Source organism: Camelus dromedarius, chromosome 27 (genome assembly GCF_036321535.1).
Source record: "Camelus dromedarius isolate mCamDro1 chromosome 27, mCamDro1.pat, whole genome shotgun sequence".
NCBI lineage: Eukaryota > Metazoa > Chordata > Mammalia > Artiodactyla > Camelidae > Camelus > Camelus dromedarius.
Window position 1 is genome coordinate 17,544,898 of NC_087462.1, and position 25,959 is coordinate 17,570,856.

The 25,959-nt window shown below is 48.0% G+C and overlaps 1 protein-coding gene across 3 annotated transcripts in view; it reads right to left on the reverse strand.

Annotated features, from left to right (window-relative positions):
* SLIT3 (slit guidance ligand 3) overlaps nucleotides 1-25,959 on the reverse strand; it is a 610,825-nt gene that overhangs the window by 192,213 nt on the left and 392,653 nt on the right. For all 3 annotated transcript variants that reach the window (XM_064480085.1, XM_031438258.2, XM_064480086.1), the window contains exon 5: nucleotides 4,152-4,223. In XM_064480085.1, coding sequence (XP_064336155.1) covers nucleotides 4,152-4,223 — 72 coding nt within the window. The remainder of the gene's footprint in view (nucleotides 1-4,151; nucleotides 4,224-25,959) is intronic.

Sequence of the window (25,959 nt, forward strand, 5' to 3'; positions counted from 1 at the left end):
CTGCCTGCTTGCCTCCATGAATCAGGCCTCCACTTGCCAGCAGCATCCTCGGTTACTTCTTCCTGCTCCCTGTTGCTAGCATGGCTGAGCAGGAGCAATCAGGGCAGAGAGAAAGGGCCCTGGATCGAGTCCAGGAGACGGTGGGCTGTGTTACTAAGGGCAGGCTAAGTGCGGAGGCCTAGGTCCAGTGGCGTCTGCCGACTTTTACTCAGTTACGCACACTGATCGAAACTTAATTTTGTCATCTGGAAGAGGGCGGTAACAGTCTCTTCCTTCTGGAAGGGATGTCAAGACAAGCCAAGAGAACTCTTGTCAAAACTCCAAAATTAAAACCTAAAAACAGCCAGTCTTTGAGTTTCTCCCCTTAATGAATATACGGTATCATAAATGGGCCCAACTGTCATCTCACAGCCTGACATTCCAATAATTTATCATCTACTCCTATGTTATGTAAGTAACAGTAGAAGAGTGGTTAGACATCAGGTGAGGGAGAAGGTTCGCGGGCAGGCAGGTGGTTCTCACACAGACGGGTGGCAGCGATGTACGATAAAGATGCGGTGCATTCACACGTCTGCACGTGGGTAAACGAAGTCTGGTCGGAGGAGGGGAGTTTCCTTAACAGGTTTTATACAAACGTCATGTCTGCAAAGTGTCTCCTATTTTACATGTACTGACGCACGTTTAAATGTACAACTTCGACCATCAACCTTTACCCAGATGCTTCCCTTCTTGAAATTGCTCCTTGGCTCTGGTCCTGTAGCTCCAATTCCCCACATGACATTTTCTTTTAAGGTTGTAAGATTAGTTTTACTCCCTCTTAGTAACACCGTCCGTGTAGCTGTGGCCCACAGACCAACCAGCCAGAACAGGATGGGATGTCAGGGTCGCCAATTTCCTAACACACAGAAGATGCTCCGTCCACACTGTCTGTGGAGGACTTGACGTCGCTTCACGTCCAACTCATGGTTGTCCCGCCTGGGTCTTATTCCCGATCTTTCGATCTCCGTGGAGTGGGGGATCCACGAAGGCAGAGCTCACAGGTCTACGTGTCCTACTTCCTGTGGTTTCCTCCGGAACTGGCATTTAGTAGGAGCTCAGAAAACATCACTTGCCATCACTGTCTGTATCATCTAAACTCGGAACTCATCATTTCCCCCTTCCTTTCCCCAGCCTCTAATAACCTGTGGATTGCCAAGTTCTCTGGACTTGGTCTCCGCTGGTGTCTCACTGTGGACTCCTCCCTCACTCCTGACTGCGAGCCCGGATCCCTCGTGTTGGACTACACCGCCTCATCTCCCACCCCCTGTCCTTTTCCCACCTTCTGTCCTAGGTTAGATCCTCTTCCAGACGTTTTCATCGTGACCGTTCCCAGGTCGGAAGGCATCCACATTCTCAGGACCCACAGCTACAGTCCATATACCTGGCCTCTCCCTCTCTTTCTGACCTGATCACCTGTCACTCTGCCTCATAACCGCCCCACTCCCACGAGATGGCTCTGTCTGTGTCCCCTGAAACACACCTTCCACAGGTTTGCCTCCACACTCTGCACACCCTACTGGCCGGTTCACTCTGTGAATTCCAATCATCATTTGGGCTCAGCTACAGTCTTGACAATCGTAACAAAGGAAGACAGCAGTAACAGTGGCTAGAACTTTCTAAGCACCTTCCACGTGCCAAGCGTTGTCCTGAGTTACTCATATGCCATATTTCATTAACTTTCACAAACCCCCTAGGAGGTTCAGTACAATTCTTACCCTCCCCTCACAGTGGGAGAAATCTGGGCTCGGAAGTGTCAGGTACTAGCTGAGGTCACAGACTCAGGATGCAGAACAGCTGGAGGTCAGACCCGGAGCTATCAGACGGCCCGGAGCTACTCTAACCTGCCGGCTACTCTGCCTAAAACTACTGCTCTTCTCTGAGCCCTGCCGGCCCCTTACCACGCATGGCCGCTCACTCGCCAGTTTGGCTGTGGACTGTTACCTCCCTAAACATTGTCTCGTATGCACACATCTTTCCCGTCCCCAGTTAGACTGTAAGTCACCTGAGAACATGAATCAGACTTCTGGGCCTTAGAGGTTCTGGCCACCGACAGAGTGCTGGCTGCACTGATGAGGAGTGTAAAGGAATCCACCCCGTTCAGCTTTGCTGGTCAATTCATCCTTTAAGCAGTGTGCGTACTCCCTTCCCCCACCCCCACCCCCCGCCCCCCGCCCCCGATCCTGGCTGTTCGGGTCCTTGAGGGACACACATCTGCGTGGCCTGGAGAAGGCGGGCTGACTGTAGCTCCCGAGTTTGCAGACTCTTGACGCTATTCGCTCCCGAGGCCTCTGTGAAGTCGGAGACAGTACAGGAAAACAGCAGTAAACCGCCCCCCCGGCCCCCGCAACTGCCGAGGACACCTGTGCCATTGAGTCTCCTTCTTGAGAGCCAAAAACGCAGTCGGTAATTACACAGACCCGCTTATCCATCGCTGCAGTATGTTTTTTTGTTAGCTGGCCCACTTAAAATCAGAGCCAGGAGATAGGACCGGCACACCACTTATGCATGTAAAATGTAAATTTAGGGCTCAGCCATCAAGCAGCTGGTTGACTCTGAGTTAGTCGCTGCCCTTCTCTGGTCCTCAGTTTTCTCACGGCTGATCCGTGGGGCTTTAGAGGATCTGTAAAGCTCCTCCCTCATCTTGCCTTTCTGGGATGCTAATCAACACGACTTCTCAGTTTTGTTTTACGTGCATGATCTAGAGTCACATTTTTCACAAATTTGTCTGCTCCTCCTGGCCCTCTCCAGCTCCTGGGCAAACGCTCCCAGATGAAGCAGTGGGCAGCCTACTGTCTGGGATCCCCTTGCAAAGTCCTCTCTGTCCCCTGCCCCCTTCACCCCAGATGACTCTGCCTCTTGCATGCTTTGCATGTTAAACACCTAAAGCTTTCCGCTCAGTTCTCAGCAAAGGGGAGGCAGAGAGCCTGTATCAGGAAGCCATCATCAGCTTCCCAGCACACGCAGATCCCTGCAGTCCATATAGGGAAAAGTAAGAGCTAAACTAGTTTTTGTTTTTTTTTTTTTTTAAAAAAAAACCTCCTTCAGGACTTTTTCAAGTTAAATGTGAGCCTGGAGAGGAGGTCAGAAATGCCTCCTCTGTACCCCTGTCCAAACACATGTTTCTAGCCCACGGACACAGTGGCGTGGGTAGAAAATTCAGAAGACATACTCCTCGTGAAGGGAAGGGCCCAGGAGTCATGATAAGAAGCAAACAGACGGGGCCAGGTGGGAAACGACAAAATTCCTTATTTGACAAGTTCAAAAAAGTGATGATGGGACAGTTCTGCAGCAATGGGCAACGGAATCTGCACGTGACAAAATTACACAGAAGTGCACGTGCTCACGTGTGCACACAGATACAAATGAGTGAGTGTGAACCCGGGACGTCGGAAGAATGAGGTCTGTGGACTGCACCCAGGTCTGCTTCCTGGCTTTGCTGTTATACTATGGTTATATAAGATGTTACCACTGGGAAAAAACTGGGTAAAAGGGTACACAGACCAATCTGCTATTTTTTTAAGCTTCCTGTGAATCAATAATTATTTCAAAATAAAAATTGTAAAAAACCACCCCAAGCACCTCGTGCAGATCTGGCTATTTCTCCCCATGATCCTGGGACACAAGTCCCAGGGCTCTCCCACAAGATCCCATTTCTAACGGTGAGCTACACCTTCACCATCACGATCTTGAGCGTCATCAAGGCTCCCACGTAGTGAACACTTACAAACACGAGGCACTAAGTGTTTAAAACACGTTCTCATTTGCATCATTACCCCACCAGGCTATCATCCCCATTTTACAGACGGTAATGACCTTGGGAGAAGCTGAGTCGAGCTCCAGGCCACAGGCCCCTCTGGGGCCAGGCTGTGACTCAGGTCTGGGACTCCATGCTCACACTTGAGGATGAAAAACCAGAGAAAGGCAGGACTCTGTGGAGCTGGCGATCGACGCGTGTTCCCTGGAAACCACGGAAGCACATCCCTCAACCCGCCTCAGAGGCTCCTGGATGGAGGCAGCACACAGCACGGCGACACCGCCTTCCCGTCCAGTCCCCCCGCCCTGCTCTGGCCAGAGCATCACATCTGCATCGAAGGAAGGAAAACATCACTTACAGGTTCTTCACGTCGGCGATGCCTCGGAACGCCTTCCTGGGGATGCCCACGATCTGGTTCTCGCTCAGGTCTCTAAACAAGAAGAGAAGACGCACAGGCGTTAACCACCCGGCCTGGCTTTATCTGCATCTCATTACGATAACAAAACCCCTCGGAGGCTGCCTCTGCCGTCAGGGGTGCCTGGGGGGCTGTTCAGTCGCAGGCCGCAGGCTGCTGCAAGCCTTCACTTTGCTCCTCTGGTGCCGGCCTTTGCTGAAATGGTTACCAGGCGGAGCGGTTCGCCTCCAGGCGGGCTCTGTGGGTGGTCTCGCACCTCCAGGCCACGAGCCAAGCTGCTGGGTTATTTGTCGCACACACGTTCTGCACCCAAGTCTCTGTTTTGCCACCTCCCAGAGTTGACCCCTTCCTCTCCCCTCCCCCACAGCGTCCCTCCCCCACCACAGGGTCAACACCACTCCGTCTCCCATCTCTCAGGGACTCTCTCTCTTTGCCATCTGCGATTGGAACGGAGCCTGGCCATCCTGCTTTTCTGACAGGGGATGACCATCTCTGCTTTTATTCGTGCTCCAGAGAGACCTCTGGGGGTCTCCTGGATCATCTCTGTGATAGGCGTGATGAATTCAACTTTCATTTCCACAAACCCATCCAAAATGGGGGTCCCACTGCACCTCATCTCGGATTTAGCCCTGCGAACACGTTGCTTTGAGCAAAGAAGGGAAGGGACAAAGTGTCACGTCCTGAAGCTGGCTCAAACCCAAGTCCTGCACCAAGGTCCTCTTTATGAATCCCCAAAGCCTCAATTTCCTTTCATAAGACCCATGCTTTTTTTTTTTTTTTCCATTTTGTTTTCCGGTTTCATTTTTTGCTGGACCAAACACACACACTTGTTTCATTCATACCTCATGCTTGCTTGGGGTCTTAGAGATTAATCAAGTATGTGCATGTGTATCAATCACATCTATATCTATAAATATGCATTCCTGTTATTTCGGAAAAAACACAAAAACCTTCACATATTAAGGTAAAAAAATTACCTACCCAGACATAACCACTGTTACCAATTAGGAGTAATATATATAAATTTCACCAATATGATCTCACAGTACAGAGTCTGTCATAACCTTTTTTTTTGCTTACTATATTGAGACCATCTGTTCATATCATTAACTGTACATCTACACTGACATTTTTAATGGCTGTATATCATCCAATTCTATAAACGGCTATATGATCCCGCATTGCTGGGTATTTGTTTGCCATTTACCGAAACACTGGGGTGAACTTCCCTGCCTGTGCATTCTGGGGACACTTGTTTGGCTACTTCCTTGGTATCAAGTCCCCTGAGGCGAATGCACTGGGTCAACACCTCCTGCTCTTGTCTGTTGAGGGGCCACATGCTGAGCAGCTGGCCAAAAGGAGATGCGCGGGGACTGTCCGGGGCCACTGTTAGGCTCAGAGTTGCAGCAGGGTTCGGAGATGGATGCTAGCGGCTTCTGGGGCTGAAGAACAGAGTGCTCCCCATCGCAAATCCACTTTCCTCTGCCTGCAGCAGATGTAAGTAAATTCAGATGCACGGTGAGTCCCGTTGCAGGCTCCCCCGGCTGGGCCTGATTCAATGAGCAGGGCTCCAGCCTCGAGTCAGGGCGCTGAACAAAGCCCACGATGACAGCAGAGGTCAGGCAGTGTCACCGAGGCCACTCCTCTGCTCTCCATCAGCCTCCAGGAGAAAGGGGCCCAGGTCCTGTCATCTGACTAATGCAATTTCCATGACATCTGGGCCATACCCAGGGCTCCGGGAGCCACAATGGGCCCAGTCTTCTCTGCAAATGACAGCAAGCCCCTGCCGCGAGCCTCCCAGGCCTGGCTGCTAGCTGTGGCCGCTCTGGGAAACAGCTCAGGCCACACTCTCGGCAAATGGCTGATGATCAGAATCAGGGGCAGGTGGAGGAAACAGGAGAGAGGTTTAGAATGATCACCCTTAAGCCCGCTGGAAAGCCAGAAGAAGGGGTACATAGTCCAGTAATGCATTAATCCTCTGAGGTTAAGGCACCCCAGTCTACCGAAGGAACAGCGACTGTATGGGAGTTCTGGTTTGCAGTACAGTGGGAGGAAGAGAGGCGAGCCATGTCTAAGCAGAAAAATCTGGTGGAAAATCTCCCAAGGAACACTCACACAGACAAAATCCCGCGCTTGGATGGGACAGCCACTTGGGTTTCTGCTCGCTGTTTTTTTTTTTTTTTTTTTTTTGCTGTAAACAGACCCAGTCTTGCCCCCATCTTAAGGAACCCCGTTTAAAGCATAGCACCTCCCACCTCCCCGCATGGATTTCCCCCTACCGCAACTGAGCAAGGCAGTAGATTGCAGGGAATTTATCTGTTCTCCATGACAATCTGCTTGTAAATTTTATTAATTTTATTTTCCATTGAGTCTTCCTTCTCCGGCTAACAATACCGCTCCCATCTATCTGCAGGATTGTATATTGATTTCATAAATACCTCCAGTGGGCTGACAAACTGACAGCTTTAATGGTGTTACTGATGGGGCGTGGAAGAGGGTTCAGGGCTGGGTGCTTCATTTTTGGTAACTGTCCCTTCACAATTATCTCCCGGGCCTTTGTGAGGGTTCCTAATAGTGTGTTTATCTCAGCGTGATGCCAGAGCATGAAGCGATGGTTAAGTACTATCCTTGAGAGAGACAAGAGCCACCATTTTCGGCTGACACTTAAATAAAAATAACAAAATCTATCCGTAGGGCCCAAGAGCCTAGTTCCAGCCAACTGCTTGTTGGTAGGGGTTGAGTGCCTCCCTCTTCCTGGGGGAAAATGCTTGAAAGTGACCAGGGAAAGGGAACTTGCTTTTTTTTTTTTTTTTTTTTCCTTCAATCCTTAGATAAAAGGTATGAGGTTGGAGTTAGAATGAAAAAGAGGGGTGTGCCGGGATTTTCTGGGGGAAACAAAGGAAGATGGCTGGGTGGGAAGTGGGGCTACAGATCGGGATGTCTTTTTAAATAATTAGGGCTCTGAAAGAAAGGAGGACTGCATTAGCTAAAGTGCATTTTCCTGCTTCCGGAAAATGATTAACGGACTGATTATTCCGTCCAAAAACACAAGACCAAAGAGGACTTATTAAGGAGACAGTAAGTCAAATAGGAGTTGGCAAGAACCAATATATCCCCCTTCCAGCCAACAGCTGCCCCCCTCCCCACCTTTTTAATTTACTAAAATGCTTTGGACACAGATTAACTTTCTTTGCAAATTTATTATTGCTTCATCCACCTTGAAGTGGGAACTGCAGACACTTTGATAAATGGATTGAAAGGTTGTCTAGTTCCAGTGGCGCTTTTGACGTGCTTCCCGGGGCTCTCCCTGCAATGTCAGGCGTGCTTTGTTCTCAGAGCGACAGTGAATGACAGTCCCCACCTTCACCCCACCCCTGCCTCCCATGCTTACCAGCAAGACCAAAGGCAAGAAGCAAGAAAACGCTCTCCTCTTTGCCCTGGTGGGGACAGTGTGCTTGTCTCGGTCACCGTCATGCTACCAGCAAGTCCTGTCTGTGTTGCATGACAGTTTATGGGGGATTTGCTCCCAGAGGTCAATCTCGAATCTTCCCAAAGGTACAAAACGGGGCTTGGAAGCACCCTGACCTTGGAGAATTCTTGTGTCTAAAGTAGGTAGAGCCAGTGACAAGCTGTATGATCATGCAAACTACTGAAATGCTCTATGCCTCAGTGCCCCCATCTTTACAGTGGGACTATTAATTTTGGTGACCTCACAGGTTAACAGTGAGGATGAAATGAGTTGGTATGTGTGCACTGTGGACAGCACCTGGAACCGTGGAGGCATTCGATGAAAGGCTGCATTTATTTCTTGGACTTTCCCCCCATTTAGCCCTGGATTTACACTGTTGAAAACCCCTTATCGCCATTCTCAGAACATACACCGACAGCTCTGCAAGGAATAGAACACCTACACGTTGCTAATATTCTTTCTGTAAAATCCGAGGGAGATCAAAGTTTCACACATCTGTCATCTGGACAAGAGTATCTGTATTCTGTAGTCTAGATTCTTTTGGATAAAACAAGAGCGCCTGACTCGGGAGGAAAGGTCTGTCTTAGGTTGGGCTCTCTCAGAAGCAGTTGCTTAGCCAAGTGATGGATTCACAGAGTGCTCCTGGGAGAGACAGGTAAGGGATGGAGGAAGCAGGATGGAGAAGAAATGAAGGACAATTAGGTAAAGGGCTTGGCCTTAGCCCGGTACCCTGGGAGTTCCTGCCTCTAACCAAGGGATCTGGGTCTCTGTGGCCCAGCACCAGACAGTCCTTGGTTACAGCACCCAGGGGAAATGCAAATTCCCCACCTCTGCCTGCTCTCCGTAAGGCTGGATGAAGTAGTTCCAGCAGCTCACAGATAGATTGCTGAAGAGGTTCCCAGCCGTGACTTTTTAACAGCAAGGCCCAAAGAGGCAGGAGATGGGAGCCAATGTCTGTAAAGGGACCCAGAGGATCCAACCCAAAGCACTCATAAGAGAGTTCAAGGACAGTTCTCCTAAATCAGAAAGTTCTCTGAAGGTTCAGAAAAATCACTCCCGAAAGGTAACATGTCCAGGATCAAGAGGCCATGGAGGAAGCTAAGTGAGCAAAGGAAACTGGGACGACCCAGTCAGGTACCTTCTTTGTCTACCTCCCCAAGCCCCTTGCACGGAGACCAATCAGGTGCCTTTTTAGTAACATTTTAAACTATCCATCAATTCTTGGTTAGCCAAATGAAAAGAGAGGATAATCTAAAAGCATTTATATTTAGAACCTTTATTGGATTCGGGATCAGGGCAGTGGATTGCCATTCTGATTCTCTTCGACCTGAGTATGCATTAAAATTATTTTCCTAGTCACTCGCTGCCTAGCAGGAAGAAACAGCCCATTGGTGCAGTAGGTATCAATCAAAACTCATTTAGGGATTTAAAAAATGAAGGCTAATCTATGAGTCTAACGTTTCTTGTGCTCTCAGTACTAGCATCCTCTGCGAAGCTGAGCCTTGCTCTTCTACCCCCAGCTCCTAACACACGTAGCTGGGACTGACTCATCACTCTACTCTAGGACTCAGAGAGAAAGATCGTTTTGCTTACCTTATTCTATATAGCAGGAGGGACAGATATGCAGGAAAAGTTATTCCCTGGGGATTTTATAATGTGGGCTTCAGGGAGGATTTATCTTAAAAAGGTAAATCTCTTGTGCAGGCAATTTATCTTAATAAGCAAGATTATATGTTTGCAGTTGGGTCACCATCAAAACCAAATGAGCCCCAAACATATGTCCCAGCTCTGAAGCCCTGGTACCACCCGCTGGGTGTCTGGTCAGTGGCATCCTTTGTCTGAGGGAGATTACAGTGGAGTACCAGGAGCATTTCCTGAAAGAAATGCCAGAGACTCAAAGTATTAATGGAGGGACAAAAACAAAAACAAAAAGCAACAATGATTTCCCACTGCTCCAGTCAAGTTTCTATTTCACTGCAGTAGGAGCTGACATTGCCTGCTCCCTTGATGTTAAAAAGTTACTGAATGAAAGACTTCAGTAAGAGCTCCTTCCTCTCTGCCTTCTCTGACAAGCTCGTCAGTGCAGTCCTAGTCATAGCACCCAGATGTTTAATGCTGGTGGCTTAAATGTCAGCTCAGATTCTGATTTTACTCAACAACAACAAAATGAATTGAGCACCTACTATGTGCTACTCTACTGAGATACAGAAGTAAACAGAACCAAGCTTCTGTCCTCCTGGAATGTGCATCTCATCGACCCCAGACACAAATAAGCAGACAAAGCAGACACCTGTACATACATGAGAACGTAAACATCCAGACACCTCAAAAAGTAACAGCTACAGTTTCACTTTTCTTTCCTTTTCAACAAGAAGGAAGCCTGTGTCTAAATTCACACCACAAGATTGTTCCTAACCACCAAGGAAAATAATTCACAGGTTTGTTTTACTCGCGATACAAAATCTTTTTAGTTTTTTGGGGGAAGGGAAAGCTGCCAATCTGAATCGCTGGGACTTGCAGGGGTGCAGATTTGTTTCATCAAGTACTTTGGTTTTGTCTTTCAAAGTGGACAGTTTGATAAAAATCAGGACAGTTCGAAGATGTTATTAAGAGCTGGCATGGCAGAGCTGCCGTTCTCACAGCGGGGTTCACCGTCTACCTGATCAGAATTTACTTACTGATGGTGCCTTGAAAAAATATAGATCCCTGATTTCTAAAGTAATTTAGATACGATCATGGTATATAATGTCATGCTTTTGATGTTTTAAAGTGTTTGCTATGTTACCATTTTTCCTTTTACTTAGGTCTTTTTCTTTGAGAGATACGTATTGAAATAATTAAGCATGAAATGATGATGTCTGGGTTTTGCTTCAAAATAAAATAGAAGATAGAGAACTGGGTAGAGGTAGACACGAAACAAGACTGGCCATGAGCTGAAACCTATTGGAGCTGAGTGATGGGTATGTGAAGGGGGTTCACTTACAATCTGTGCTTGACTTTCGTACATGGGTGAAATTTTCCATAATTAAAAAAATTTTAATGTAGATTCCTGGGACCCATCCCAGACCTACTGAATCAGAAACCCTGGGGATGAGTTCTGGACACTTGAAATAAGTTTGAGAACATGGGTAGAACGATTACTGTATGTGATTAGGGGCCGAGTTCATGTCCCAGCTGTGCCACTTAGTGGGCTGTGTGTCTTCAAGAGCATTCGTTTAACTCTCTGAGCCTCAATTTCTATTTCTGTGAAATTAGGATAAACTTCATGGATAATGGACAAGCAAGTGCTTTCTATATTCCAACAGAGTACGTAAGTGCAAATCACTGCATTTATTTTCTTAATTAACAAATACAGCATCCTACTTTCTTAAGTAGCTAGTCTCATTTTAGGGAAAGTCTTGGGTCCAAGATGCAAAGGCCTCCTGTGTCTCAGGTGTGAGCCTGCTGGTATTGGGCAAAATGCCTACAAGACAGATAGGTAGATAGACAGACAGACAGACTGGTAGATAGATAAACAGACAGACTGGTAGGTAGGTAGGCAGATAGGTAGGTAGGTAGGTAGGTAGGTAGATAGATAGACAGACAGACAGACTGGTAGATAGACTGGTAGACAGACAGACTGGTAGACTGGTAGACTGGTAGACAGACAGACAGACAGATAGATGGGTAGACAGGGCCTCCTCACAGGAGGTGACTGAGGCAGGCAGTGACAACATTTAGTCTATATTTTAGAAAGCCACTCAGGGACCCCATCTGGAGCCTGATCTAGGAAGAACTGAGAGTCCCTGGGTGATTACACCCTTTCCTGGGATCCCAGAGATACGGTGGAAGAAAACTAAGCACTCTGTCCCTGATCCTCCCAAACCCACGGGGAAGACTCTGCCTTCCTGAGATGAGGACATTCCTGGTGGGGCTTCACAGGCAGGTGATTCCCTGTAGTTTGCTAGGAGGGCTGCAGTCTAGGTGGGAAATCACCGGGGGGCAGGTAACGAGCAGGACGGCGCCGCCAGGCTGACGGGCAGACCAAGGGCCGGGAGCTCGGATGAAGGCCTGCTGTTCAAGCACAGCGGGGCTAAGCACCCAGGCTGAGGCCTGAGGGCTACGAGATGCTACCAGAGGCTGCAGGTGGAGATGGGGTTACTGGCTGGCTCTCTGAGTAGCTCCCATCGTGGGCACCCTTTCTGTCTCTTTCTGGGTGGATGTTCCGGAGACCACAAACTCAAATGTCTCAGGGCTTCACAGGTTAAAGCAAATGGGTAAAGCAGGCTGAAAGCGGACAATAGTAATAGTGAGGGGGTGAGCTGGGGAGAGCGCAGGGCCAATCCAAACTAACTCCCCCAGGTCAAAGCCAAGCAACCCTCTGTGCTGGCCGACGGAGCATCTCAAGAGCTGAGGAGTGCAGAGGCCAACACCCCTCCAGCGAAGACCTGCTAGCTCTACAACAGTGCTGTCCCATATGAGCCACCAATGCAATTAAGACTGTTCTCTTAGCTGCATTAAAAACAATAAAAGGAAACAGTTGAGATGAGTAGTAATAAAGTATTTCACTTAATGTGATAGTTCCCAGATACAATCACTTCGACATGTAATCGATGTAAAAATATATTAAACAGCTACTTCACATTCTTTTTTTTCACACCAAGTCTTCAGAATCTGGTGTGTTTTGTATGTACATCTCAGTTCAAGCCAGACAGGTTGTGAGGGCTCAGTGGCCACACGTGGCAAATGCCTACTGTACTGGACAGCCCAGTTACAGGGCAAGGCTAGGACCTGGATGCTGCAGCCACGTGTTCACTCGTGGCCACAAGAGGGAAAGAGTTGTAGACGCTGGAGCCAATCTAAAGCAGCCCAGTGGAGGACTGCTTGGCGGGGGGTTGGGGGGTGGGTCTGGGTTACCAATAGAAAATGCAGAGAGGGCCAGTCAAGATAGAAACCCCTGGATTCAGGCAGGCAAGCTGTGGATTAAGATATTCCAGTCATTCAGCCATCCCTCCTGGGGGCAGAGAACCTCCTTGCAGCCTTAGGATTTAATGTGATTTCTTTCCAAACTACCACCCTTCTAGGGCTGACACGGAATAACCAATGCTTCCAGTCCAAAAAAGCAGCTTTCTTCATTTAATTATCACATGCAACCCCAAATAAGGCTCTTTGTGTTCACGAAACAGCATTATAATTGACGGATCATCTCCAGCCAGTTGGTACAGAGGCTGAGCTTCTTAACAGTTTACTAATCCCTGGGATTATCACAATGTAGCAACGAATCAGTTACATTCGACGGGATTGGGGAGCTCTCATTATCAGCCTGATGATGCCTTCTGTTCTGCTCCAGACTTCCCTGTGTCACTAAATGGTCCAAGAAGCATCACCAGGATTCCAGCTACTGGCATCTGACTTGAGTCTGTGCCTCCATCACCAGTGTGCCCCTTCAGGGAGCACAACTGCGACTCCGAGGTCCTTCCATCACGTGCAGAAATCTGGTGCCGGAAGACATCTGGTTGTAAGGATCTAATTATGTACCTGAGAGAGTCCCCTGCCATTTTTTTTTTTTTTTACCCAGTAAGATGTTTTGGTTTAATTTGTCAGTTTTGTCTGTGGGCAGGGGAGTGGTCCACCTGGCTCAAAAAGATGGAGACTGGGGTTTCCTTTCTTTTCCCCCACTTTGTTTGAAGCTCTGTGTCTGCCCAATGGAGTCTGGGAAAGGGAACCCGTTTCTGTGCAATCCACCCTCCTTCCCGCTGACATACCGTTCCCACCCTCTCCTGCCCCTTTGTCCCTCTCTCTCGGCAGCCCTCTGAGGTTTTCACCCCTGATTTGATTGTCGCAGCTCATACTGTCAGCCTGAAACCCAGTAGCATGTCTCATGCGGGCTGGGCAAGGGGGATGCAGGAGGAGTGGAGGGGGAGGCACATTCATCTTGAGAAGTAGCTTTATGTAAATTGATCTTTTGGCCGAAAGCTGGAGCCAGGCATTTGCTGATTAATTGGAGAAGCGTCCTTGCTCCCCATGTCTTCTTGAGAGAGATGGCCCGCGTGGAGTCCGCTCTTCTTCACAAAGACATTCCCAGGCCAAGAAGCCTTTGCAATTAGGAGATGGAAATCCTGTGAGCGAGGGGGAGGCAGCGGGGGTGGCGGGGAGCGTTTATGGAATTGTCCTGAAATGAAGTGTGTGCATTTGGCCTGCTTCCTGATTCACTGCTGAACTGAGTGCCCTTATTTGCCTCCCAGACGGTGTCCTGGTAGCCTAGGTTCTCAGGCATTAAATCCCATACGTGGAAATCTGCTTGGGCAATAATTAGCAAAAATTAAGAGGGTGGACGGTGTGCTTTCTAAACATGCTTTCCTTGGGGCTTCCAGGTGTGTATTTTTGGTTACCATTTGGCCACTCCTGTTGGCCTTCAGAAAGCAGGGAGTGAATCTGGGACTGGCTCAATCTCTCTTCCACATCCTCTGACCCTTTCCTTGAAAAGAAAGCTCCAGCAAGATGGTAAGTCATCCTGCAACGTGGTCCTTTTAACTCTGTCCCAGGGCACTCTTTAATTTGACTTTATCAAAGAGCTGAAGGCAAACGAGGTGCCTGTGCACAGGTAAAGCGAGCTTGGATCTGGAGAGCTTGCTTGCTGCTGCTAACCTACGTGGAGCCGGCCAGGTAACAGGCTCTTTTTCTCCCTGGCCCCCTCACTAGCTTCCTGTGGCCCAGGGACTTTTGCCGAGCATGAGGTCTGACGCATAGCTTAAAAAATACTTGTTGAATGTATAAAAAAAAATAAGTTACAATGATTTCATGCCATTGCCTGTTCATGGATGATCGAGAATAAATTTCAAGCTCTGGGGATTTTTCCCCCCCAAGTCCAATTTGTCCCTTTGGATTAGAAAGAGCCCTGGTCCCACCCCTCTGCCCTGCCACCTCCGCTGCCTGGTGGACCATCACGCATGTGACCTAATGCTTCTAGGACAGGCTTGCGTTCTGAGGAGACACAGACAAAACCTCCGACCGAGCAAGGTGTGGTGCACTGAGCTCAAGTGTGGGAATGAGCAGTTATACTGGGAAGGTAGGCGAAGCAGAGGAATAATTAGGTTTCTTGCAATAGAGTTTAAATCTGGCCTGAGCGGGTACAACAGATTTGGAAAACGAATTCGACCCAGAAAGGGGCTGTGCACCTGACAATGTTTCAGCTCCCCGTTTCTGAATCGCTGAGACTAGGATAACAGAAGATCATGAAACTCTAGGTACAGAAGCAGATGCTTTCAGCATCGAGATACAGGAGATGTTAGAAGGGGATGATTGGCAGTGAGAAAGTTCTGATTATCTTTGTGACCATCTGGTCTGGGGTCAGTCTCCTCACCGCCAAACTGTCTAAAAGATCTGGAAACCCTTCTGGAGCCAGAGGACTAGCAGAAGTCAAGTGGCGGGTGGGAGAGGTGGAAGCAGAGGTGGGAAGGAGAGAGGCAGTCCCAGTGCTACGGGACTGGTGTCTGGGAGCAGTTAAAGCCGTTTGCTAATTTCCACACCTTGTAACCTTAAATGTTCAACTTGATCATAAGGAAAGGATTCGTTGGACACTCTAGATGCCCTGTGTGTGCCTGATCCTAAGACTAACGTTCTGGGGACTGAACAACTCCTCCCTTCTACATTTAAGAGTGTGTAGCACCGGAATTACTCCTCCGTGATCCGTTCTGCTTTCCTGAAGACACGGGAGCCGGCAGGGGTCGGGGTAGGCTTTGCCTTGGGCTGCAGCTGCTGTGAGGTTGGAATTTGGAATTCAGGGCTGCAGCCCAAGAAAATGTGGCTTGTAGATGCCTGTTCTCTCTTGTAACTTTCCAGAACCCTAATAAACAAGTGAAATCCCCGTGGTGAAGGTGAGATGCTATCCTGGGGGCCATGTGCTGATAAAAATCAACGTGGTTTCAGAAAGGCTCAAAATTATCTTCTACCGAAGCAGGAAAGCAATTCCGCCAGAGCTCAGCCCTCTGAGTTGCAAAGCCACCTTCTGCAAGCCCAGCGCTGGATGAAGGATACCGCAGCTTAAGTCATTAAGCTATGGGAATAATACACAGAAGGACATTTCTCATGACCTCCGCACTGTTCATTGCTCCACTCAAAGCAATTACAGTTATTGCTAATAACTCACACCTGTGGGTGTCCTGGTATTGACTACAGGAGAACAGATGCTATTCTCTCCCTTATTTATGTAAAAATGGATGCAGTTGAATAGATTTACACCAAGTTTGAAGTTAACACTAATATTTAATCCCAGACCCGCTTCTGGCCATTTGGCTTGAAAGGCACGAGACAAGGGATGTAAGCACTGGGAGAAGCCAGCGAACTGCAAAGACGAAGAAATGTAGTGACAAACCTGAGCCTGCTGCCACTAGCCACGTGCCAGATACAATAAACCCCCCTGTCCCAGGCAAAGAGGACAGGACCTGCGTGGTAGGAGGTGGGAGAGAGAGAGAGGGGATCGAGGGGAAACACCTCCCTCGTCCCTGAGACTGGTCATCAGCTGCAGCCGGAGCACACTCTTCCTGGCAGTGCAACTCCTTTCCTTTCTTACCTGAGCCCAGAAGTCCTGCATACGGTCAAGGTCCCAGGAGGCAGGGAGACACAGTATGGACAGCCTGGCTCAGGAGCCTGGAAGATCTCGGTGTGAACTCCAAGCTGGCCCCTTGCTAGCTGTGTGACTTTGTATGAGTAGATTACCCTATCTGAGCCTCAGTCTCCTCATCTGTAAAATGGGACCAGTGAAAATACTTGCATCAGGGAATTACTATAAAAACGGCCAATGAATTCAGAGCTCTTGGAACGCTACTTGACTCAGCATAAGCACTTAATAAATACTGGTTGTTATGAGTACTGCTTGCATCTGTTCAAGTCTGCAATCAAACACTCTGGGTGGAAAGATAAGACAATCCCTGCCTCCTTGTCCCAGAGAATACTGCACAGGAGCTCTTAAGCTGTAAAGCAGCAACTCCAGGTCAAGTTCAATACCAAAGAAAGCAAAAATTGGGCTCCACTCAGCCTGCTGTGCCTCAAAGCTCCCCCTGGTCCTGCAGGGAGACTCAACCTCTTAAGGATTTCCCAGGCTCTCCCAAGGATGGAAAGCGTGGGGCGGCAAGGGCAGGGACATGGGTTAAAGCCGCACAGCTCCCTATAACCCCCTAGGAAGCTGGCTGGACATGGCTGACTGTGAGCCGCTGCCGTGCAGAGAAGCCGGCCGGAGACTTGCATCAGGGGGAAGGGAGAGAAGGAGAGCCAGAAGGCAGCCAGTTTGATGGCAGGGAGGAGAGGCTAAGATCCCAGCCCAGGCAGGGTCCAGACCGGGAAGTGTCCTCAGCACAGACATGGCTCTGGGCGGAGAGCAGACTGTGGATCCAGCTGCCTCTGCACAGACTCAGAACAAGTCCCAGTCCCCCTCCATCTTCCAAAGGAAGCTGGGGAATTGCATGAGCTTCTGAGGGGTCCACAGCCACGCAGGACACAGCCCTTGGAGGAAAGGCTGAGAAAGTTAAGGTGGGAAGGCCAGTGAACTTCGGTGCTAAAGCAAATTCCTGGCTGTAGTTACTTTCCTGAGAAAAGAGTCCTCACCGCCCTGTTGAAACTGTTCTGGGGCTTTCTTTCCAATGAAGGGTCACCATTAATAGGTTATATACCCAGGGAGTTAGGCGTTGTAGGTCAAAGCTAAGAAACAAGAAGACACAGTCCGTGGGAGGGGACAATGCGGGACAGCAAGTATCACGTCACCTCTTAGGAAGTGAAGGTCACCTCTGCAGATGGACCTGGCTGCTCGAGGTCAGACCGCTTTCCCGTCCCAAAGAGGAGACGGCTGCTCGAGGAAAGAGGGGGTGGAACCAGGGGCACGGCCTCGGCAGTGCTGGTGTGGAGGCTCTCGCGGGGTCTGTCTCTGTGAATGAGAGCTTGCCTTTAAAGTCAGCGGGTGCTGGGCAGGAGAACCCAAGCAGAGAGGGACAGAGATGGCTGGATAGATAGATAAAGAGACGAGAGAAAGAGAGAGATGGGGACAGAGACAGACAGGCAGGTGATGAGATGAAAACCAAGAGGGAGAGAGGGTGAAAGAGACCGACACAGTGAGACAGAATAAAACTAGGGAAAAACAAAAGGAAAAAGAAAGCCTGAGAGCAACACACATGCATAGAGACAGTCACTGCACAGCAGGGACCTTGAGAGGCAGATACACAGAGAAAGAAGCCGCACAGGGATGGGACAGAGGGAAACAGGACGGAGGCAGGCTCGCACACACACAAAAGAAGAGACACACAGAAAGAGAGGGGCTGAGAGGACGAGAGAGGAGGAAGGCAAGAGGGAAAGGACCAGGCAGACGCCAGCAGGGGCCCGCGAGGCTGGAAGGCAGAGGCCCCTCTCCAGAGGACCCTGGCGTTTGGGCTTTCCTACAACCGGGAGACTGAGAACGGGAGGGGGTCCGAGACCCCCCCTCATATCTGATCTGGGAGGCTGCTCTGGGACAATGCGGTGTTGTCCTCCCTGTCCGGACCCTGCCCTGGGTTCGCGTCTGCGTCCCCCAGCCTAGCCTTGTCCTCAGGGACAAACCCTCTTCCTCCGAGGAGGGGAGCCCCCCAGACCAGGGGAGGGCCTGCCGGGGCTTCCCCCAAGCCCCTTTCTCTGGCTGATCCATCCTTCCGATCCCCCTTGGCTCCAGAAGCCAGACCCGAGGTTTTGGCAGAGAAAACTTGCGGAGGTTTCAAACTTTTTACATTACAAAGCGAGTTTTTAAAAGCTCCATAAAATTTCAAGGCACATACTTAATGTTCAAATGGCAGAATGTATCGATCCCTGCCCATCCTGTAGTATCTTAAGTTTACCCAGAGGACCGTTTTATTTAATTAACTTGGTGCTTTATTAATATAAATATTCTCCTATTGATCATAAGAGGGCCTGACAGGCACTCAAGCTGGGTATACATCACCTTCCCTCTGAGCATTGCCACTTAGAGGAGTAGCTGGCTCTGAATCAAGGAGAGTGGCAGGAAGTGGTCCCCTGGGACGTCAGGCGCAGATGAATCTACAGCATTTTTATGGAGGGAGCCTTTTTTTTTTTTTTCTTTCTCTTTCTCTTTTCTTTCTTTCTTTCTTTCCAGCTCCTCACTTCTCTTAAAGCAGAAAGCATATGGAAATGAAATACGAAAACGGTCTTGGCTTACACGTATCAATTAAGCATGTCAATACCTTAATTAAATCGCTCAACTTAACGAGATTTATACCAATGAATATGTTTTATAGTTATAATAGCTTTTTTGGCCACTGTTCAAAATGTCAAATAAATTGTGAAAAGGGGAATCTAAAAAAGACATAATTGACGTTCTGAACCAAAGCCAGTTTTCTTTGTTCCCTCCCTCCCTCCTTTCCCCTTTATTCATGTAATTTTGGAGAATATATATATAAAGTCATGGATCCTAGAATGGATTGGGGTTTTAGACATCTTCTTTCATCTCTCAATTCTAATCCTTCTTATCAACTTTCTAAGCCTCATATCGTTGAACCTGTGAACGCCCCTCCCTTTCTTCTGGTCCTTTGCAGCTTGCTTTTTAATAATCTATAATTGGATCTCCTTGGCTACACCCAGAGAAAGGAAAACACGTCCTCTGCCCTGACGAACAAAACCCCAAACAGAGCGGGGCATCAGGTTAAAAGGCATTATGACCTGAGAAGGCTATTACCATAACATCAAAATATCTGGGAAGAAAGGATTCTTAATCTCTTATGTAAAAGCCTGTTTTCGGTAACACACGCAGCAAAGAAAGTCAAGATCCTCCCACCTCCTTACACTCTTTCTCTCTCTGAGCCTTTCCAAATCACTTCTTCATTTACTTCTGAATATAACCACAGCCTCTCTCCTGAAGCACAGGAAACCGAGAGGAGACCTTCTAGACACGTACAAACACACACAAAAAGAAGACACAATGGTTGGGGGAAGCGATGCTGGGTGTGCACACTGCTGCCGTGGAGTGGATTCCTCCCAGCAAGCCACAGACAGAACAAGCGAAGCTGTGAGTGTTGCCATGTAGGTTCAAGGTTATTTATCTAAAACTGTGATTGCAAAAACAGGAAATGAGAGAAAAAGAATAGGCGTGATTTGGGGACACTAGTCTGAAATGCACACATGTGTTTCAAGTCTTGGTTAAATACTCCTGTCCTGAGGTCTCAGCCAGGCTTCTGGGTTGAATGCTGTCCTAAAGCTGGGTGACCTGAGGCTGGAGGAGGGTGCCCCTTGGGTTTTGTGCCCCCTGAGGCTCTGGCCCTGTGAAGACTGTGTCTGTGGCCTCTCAGCCTTTCACAGCCAACCTCCCAATTTCTGGGGAAAGATGGCACCAAACAGAGGCTCTGGTGGGAAGCAAGAATCAGGTTGGTCCTCTTGTTCTGATTCCCTTCGCTGACACGATCTGGCCGAGACCAGGGAAAGGACAAGATACTGTGAGCATTCTAGGATGCTGTTCAGAATAAAGCATCTTTGCTCAGAACCCATGACTCCTGGCAAATTTTGGAGCTAAAAGATCCAACCCTCTTGCTTTACAAATGGCAAAACCGAGGCCCCCAATGTGAAAGGGTTTGCCCAAAGTCACACAGTTTGGGGTGAGAATGCAGGACCCTGATGCTGCGGACAAGGCTCTTGTCCTCTTCCTATGTTGTGTCTGCTTTATATCAATAGCACAGGACAGGAAGGAGGTCTAGGTGCAGCAGCTGGCATTTGTCCGGCTGCCAGGGAGCACCTGGGCTGACTCGACTAACTGGGCAGATGCCCTCCCTCCTCTGCTCTCTCTGCAACATGTGGACAGCTTTCCTAATGCTCTGCCCGCATGTAAAATGGGTCGTCTTTCCAGATCCATCCACCCGTCGAACAAACATTTATCGAGCACTTACCGTATGCCAGGCACAGTGCTAGGCACAGGGGACGAGGTGGTGAACTAGCTCTTTGCTCACGCAGCTTACGGACTTGTAGAGGGGGCAAACATAAATCACGGTGCAGGTGAGCATTTACAATTTAGACCCTATGAAGAAATACAAGATGCCTGTATGATAGGAACATGTATAATGAGACAGCTCAACCACCCGAGACGACAGCCAGAGGAAAGAAATGGAGACAGGAAGGCCGTGTAGCAAGAATGCAGGGAAGGGGTGCGTGGGAGTGGGGGTCAGCGCAATGGTGCTCAAAGTATGGTCTTTGGACCAGCGGCATCAGTATCATCTGGGAACCTGTTAGAAACGCAAATTCTTTGTTTTAGAGGTGCCTCTGCAGCAAAATGAAGTCTCTGGGGACTTTATTCTTTTTTTTTTTTTTTTTTTAATTGAAGTGTAGTTGATTCACAATGTTAGTTCCAGGTGTATAGCAAAGTGGCTTAGTTATACATATACATACATATATATACACACACATACAGAAATGCAAATTCTTGGATGCAATCCCAGATGTTCTGAATTAGAACCTTGGTGGGTGGGGAACAGCCACCTGTGGGGCGTTTTCCCCCCAGGGAAATAAATTTTTTTTTTAACTGGAAATTTAAAAACATACGTGAAGTAGAGAGAATAGTATAATAAACATCATCTTCAACAACTGTCAACAATTTGCTAATTTTGTTTCATCTCTCCCTGCCTCTCTCCTTCCCCCCACCCCCCAACATTTTTTTTTTTTTCTTTCTGGAGTTTCATTTTGTTTTGCTTTGTGTGTGTGGCATATTCATCCACTGGTACATTTAGCAGCAATTTCTGGAGTTTTTTTAAAAAGCAAATCTCTCAATTTAAAAAACAAAAAGCAGACCTCAGACGTCATGTCATTTTATTCATATATATATTTCAGTTTGCAGTTCTAATCAAGGGGACTTTTAATTTAACATTTAGCAATTATTACACCTGACAAAAGGCGCAGTCCTTGTTGTCTGCAGTCAAGGTCTGAACAACGCCCAGGCGTTGCGTTTCAGCCACCCGGGTTGACGCTAACGCCTGCGGGATTTTGAGCTCTACTGGTGCAGAGCATGCTGACGGAGGACACGTGTGGTGAGGACGCCCAGACGGTTAAGCACCGGCCATGCGTGATCTGAGAAGCAGACGAAGGCGAGTGTGGCTAGAATGGGGCAAGGACAGGGTGGTGGCGGAGTGGGGACTGGTCGTGAAGACAGGAGGGGATGACAGATGGGATCAGGTTTGGACATGATCAGAGGACAAAGACAGACACCGGCGGGTTTTAATCAGGGAAGAGGACAGTTCACTGAATGCTGATGGGAACCTCATGACGCAACCAGCAGACCAGCAGGAACAGGCCTTCCTTCTGCTGATCTGGAAAGCCAATTAAAAAATAACTGATATTTTCACTCATTCACATTTACATGTAAATTTTCAGTTAAAAAGCCACAGGCTGTCACTCTTTCACCATATGTTTCTCCCTCATTTGTTCTCTGCAGTGACGAATGAGCCCTGAGTCTCCACACACACCAAGTGGGGCAGGAGAGGAACAAGGAACTCAGGAGCAGCCGGGCTCCCTGGGGGTGCGAACCGGGCACCCCTGGAAACCCCTGGCCCTTGCTTCAGCATGTTTGCCCCATCAGGGCTGAGCCTGTTTTGGCATTTGGGGGGATGAGTTATAAACCCATCTGCACCCCAGTGTTTCATTAGAGGAGGGAGTTGGGTCATGTCTTCCAGACCAGAAGGCTAAGGCTTTGCCCCAAAGTCCCAGTGTCATAGAAAGGCAGGGCAAGACCCCCGAATCCCTTGCTCTTTGCCCCAGGTAAAAAGAGGGCACTTGTGGGGTGGTCATGGAGTGAATGACTTGAGGGTTAAAGGGCACTGGGGCCTGGCGTGGTCCCACTGCCGTGCGTGCGTGGTCAGGTCGTGCTGCCCTCCTACTGGCCCTCCTCAAGGTTCCCACCCCCTCTCTTCACCTCGCTCTTGACCCGAACCCTACGCTAGCCATCCCTTCCTGCTCCCCGTACACATCGATCATGGTGTTTCCTCTCAGCATCTATTTCAGTGGGTTTTACGCTATTATTTAAATGCAGATTTGTTTTGTTGGATGGGTGTTCCCACAGTACACAGATGTACAAAATAGATCTCATTGGAGCTTCTCTGATTGAAGTGTTGGGGTGACAGGGGAACCCAGCATGGCTGCACGCCCAATAACCTTGGGCGCTTTGACACATTTTGAGTATCACCAACCCCTCAATTGATTCCGGAGGAAGCAGTGTCACAAGAGTCAATGCTTTAGATAAACAACAAGGTCCTACTGTATATAGCACAAGGAATATATTCAGAACCTAGTAATAGCCTATATGAAAAAGAATTTGCGTGTACATATATATATGTATATGACTGAATCACTATGTTGTACACCAGAAACCAACACAACATTGTAAATTAACTATACTTCAACCACAACAACAAAAAATAAAATAAAATAAGAGAAAAAAAGAAAAAAAAGCCAGTGCCTTGTCAGGCACTCAGCAGAGAGGCCTCGACACACCTCCCTTTAGTGTTCTGCCGTCTCTCACTCCATTTCCAGAAGCTCAGAAATGTTCAGAGCAGGGGAACCATCCTCAGTGGTTTTGCTGTGTCTGCACGTGTTAGGAGTAGCTAACTCAGGGCCCACACGTTCTAGGTAAGAAAAATCACGTTTCATTTCCCTCCTGGCCTTTCCTGCTAAGTCGTGTGGAGTAGAAGTCGTGAGAAGGTGAACAGTGAGGAAGGAAAAAAAAAAAAAAACCCAAATAGCCTAATTCTCCATTCCGGATACTCCGTCGCTATGTGTGTTACAGCTGTCAATCAGAGCCGCCCTCATAGAGAAAGTTGTGGAATTGTAACGTTCTGACTCTTACCTCCTCTGTGAAGACTAATCCAGGAAACTTTACTTCAGAAATAATTATAATCACAGCAATACGACCTCACACGTACTTAACCAGCACTTATCTTGTGGCTAGGATTCCTCTAAGCATTTTTGCATCGGTTTCAATTTCTCTTTCCTACTAGTGCACAGAAAAGAACTCCCAGACATCACTGCAAAATGCCAATTCCAGTTTTGGGGGCAGGCCTGATGGCAGGAGGGTGATTACTATGGAGAGAATCCATTCTGATGGACGCGTGTGCATAATTAAAGGAACCTACAACAAAAGGGACCAGGCTCCCGGTCTCCGGGGAAGGGCAGGTCCTCTGTGCCAGAGTTTTGGCAGCGGAAGGGTGCCCTGGCCTGGCACAGAAGTTCTAGATAATTCTGGGGTTCCTCAGATGTTGTCATCTGACAACCTTCTTTAAAAAAGTAGAGATTTCCCAACCCTGCCTATTGACAGGAATGCATCTATAAGGCACAGTGAAATTCCAGGAGTCGTGGCTTACGTTTGCATACATACTCAGAAAAGTGCACATTGGATGAACACCTACTATGTGCTCACTTCAATTTCAAAAGCGGTAACAAGGCAGGTCAACTACTGGGATTTTACACAGAAGGTCACCACAGTTCAAATACCAGGCAGCTTGCTCAAGGGCATAGAGCAAACAGGAGCCAGGATTGTGTCTGTCTTGACTCCAGAACCCTGTCCCACCCTTGCTAAAAACACAACGTTTACTCTGAGGAGCCTCATTCATCACACCCATCCTGTGGCCCCCGACCTCCACCCCTCCCCCCTCCCCACTATCAACCAGTTAGAAAGAAGGGCAGACTGAGGAACCCACAAGCACAGAGATCCTGTCCAGACTTTTTGACCTTGGAAAGAAGGCAGTATCTTCCTGGTTAAATACTGTCAAGTATTCTGGAGTTAAATAGTATTTTATTTCACTGTATTTCATTTATCGGGGTAATGCTTGAGCTTTGGCATTAAGGAGGTGTTGGGGGTACAAAAGAAGTGGCAGAGGCATTCTTTAACTCCTTTGAGGGGACTTGGCTGACGTCCCATGTCGTGTAGCATGAATTTGGGTGTGGAAGTTGGTTTCTGGGTAAGCTCGTGGCTGAGGTATTGAGTGTTAAGAAGCAGAGCATGAAGACGGGGGAGAGCTGAAGAAATACAGGGGTCCTATCGGGACTCAGCTGGAGTGCTAGAAACAGCCAGCCCACAACTCTCATGATCAGCAAGTCCTCATCGCTGCCTCACATCCCTCAGTATCTGCAAAAACAGGGTTAGCAGTGTGTTTTCTCATAAGGAAAATATCATATTCTCTTCCCCATCTTACCGCTGTATATTTTAATGTCCAAGATAGGAAAGAAGAATGGAAAAAAAATACCTTAACACACCATACCACGCTGTTACACTTAAAAATACAGGAAGGATTAAAACTGCCAGGCCACATTAAAACGAATGACCAGTTTGGTACAACCCTTCACTGCCTTGGCGTTGCCCATTGTCTCTGGCAATAAAGAAACATCACAGGCAATTTATCGGGAGTTAGTCTCAAATGAATTGCATTTGCTGAGAAGAGCACATTTAGCATTTGGTGATTCATATGTGGGAAACATTATTGCTCTGGTAAAGAGCTTAGAATAACTGAGATTTAGAGCCCAGGCGATTAAAAAAAAAAACCACCAACCTGAGAGTTTAAGTTTAATTAAAATTAAAAAAGCATGCATTCATTATGTGTCTGTGCATGGTTATGGACTTGGATAAAAGGGTATCAGAAAAGTTTTGTCTAGATCTCAAACCATTAACAGTGGTTATCTCCACAGGAAGGAGTGGGATTGGGGAAAGAGGGTTAAGACGAATTGGCCATATTTTTTTTTCTCCAATAAAGAAAATAGAGGAATAGAACAATATATGTCCAAAATTACATACTTTATAACTCTTATTTGATACTTTATAACTCTTGATATTTCTGTATTTTAAATGATTTTTATAGTAAAGGATTCACAGGTTACTTGAGTGTACTCAAAGTTAAAATTAAAGGGCGTGATCACACTTCCCAGAGCTCCTTTTTACTGTCCTTGGGAGCAAGGTTAAGGGATTTTTTTATACGTTCGCACCAAGTTTTTTAGCCTCTGTGCTCCAATGGCTGATGCCAGCCAGGCCTTCTGCAGAAGCGCAGCTGTGGGTGAGTTAGGCAGGTGGCCCCGGCCCTCGGACCTCACATGAAAAGGCACATTATTGGGGCGTAACTAACTGCCTGTGATCCTTCCTCGTCTGTGTGGCTGCTTTACCAGGATGTAAATTTATCTACAGGCTCCCCGCTGGAAGACCTTTCTCATTTCCTTCGACACCTGTCTGCGTGTAGATGCAACATCCCTCTTTTGTAAGTTCTTTTCCGGTTACCCAGGTGATAGAAAAAATATCCTGCGTCTTTTGTT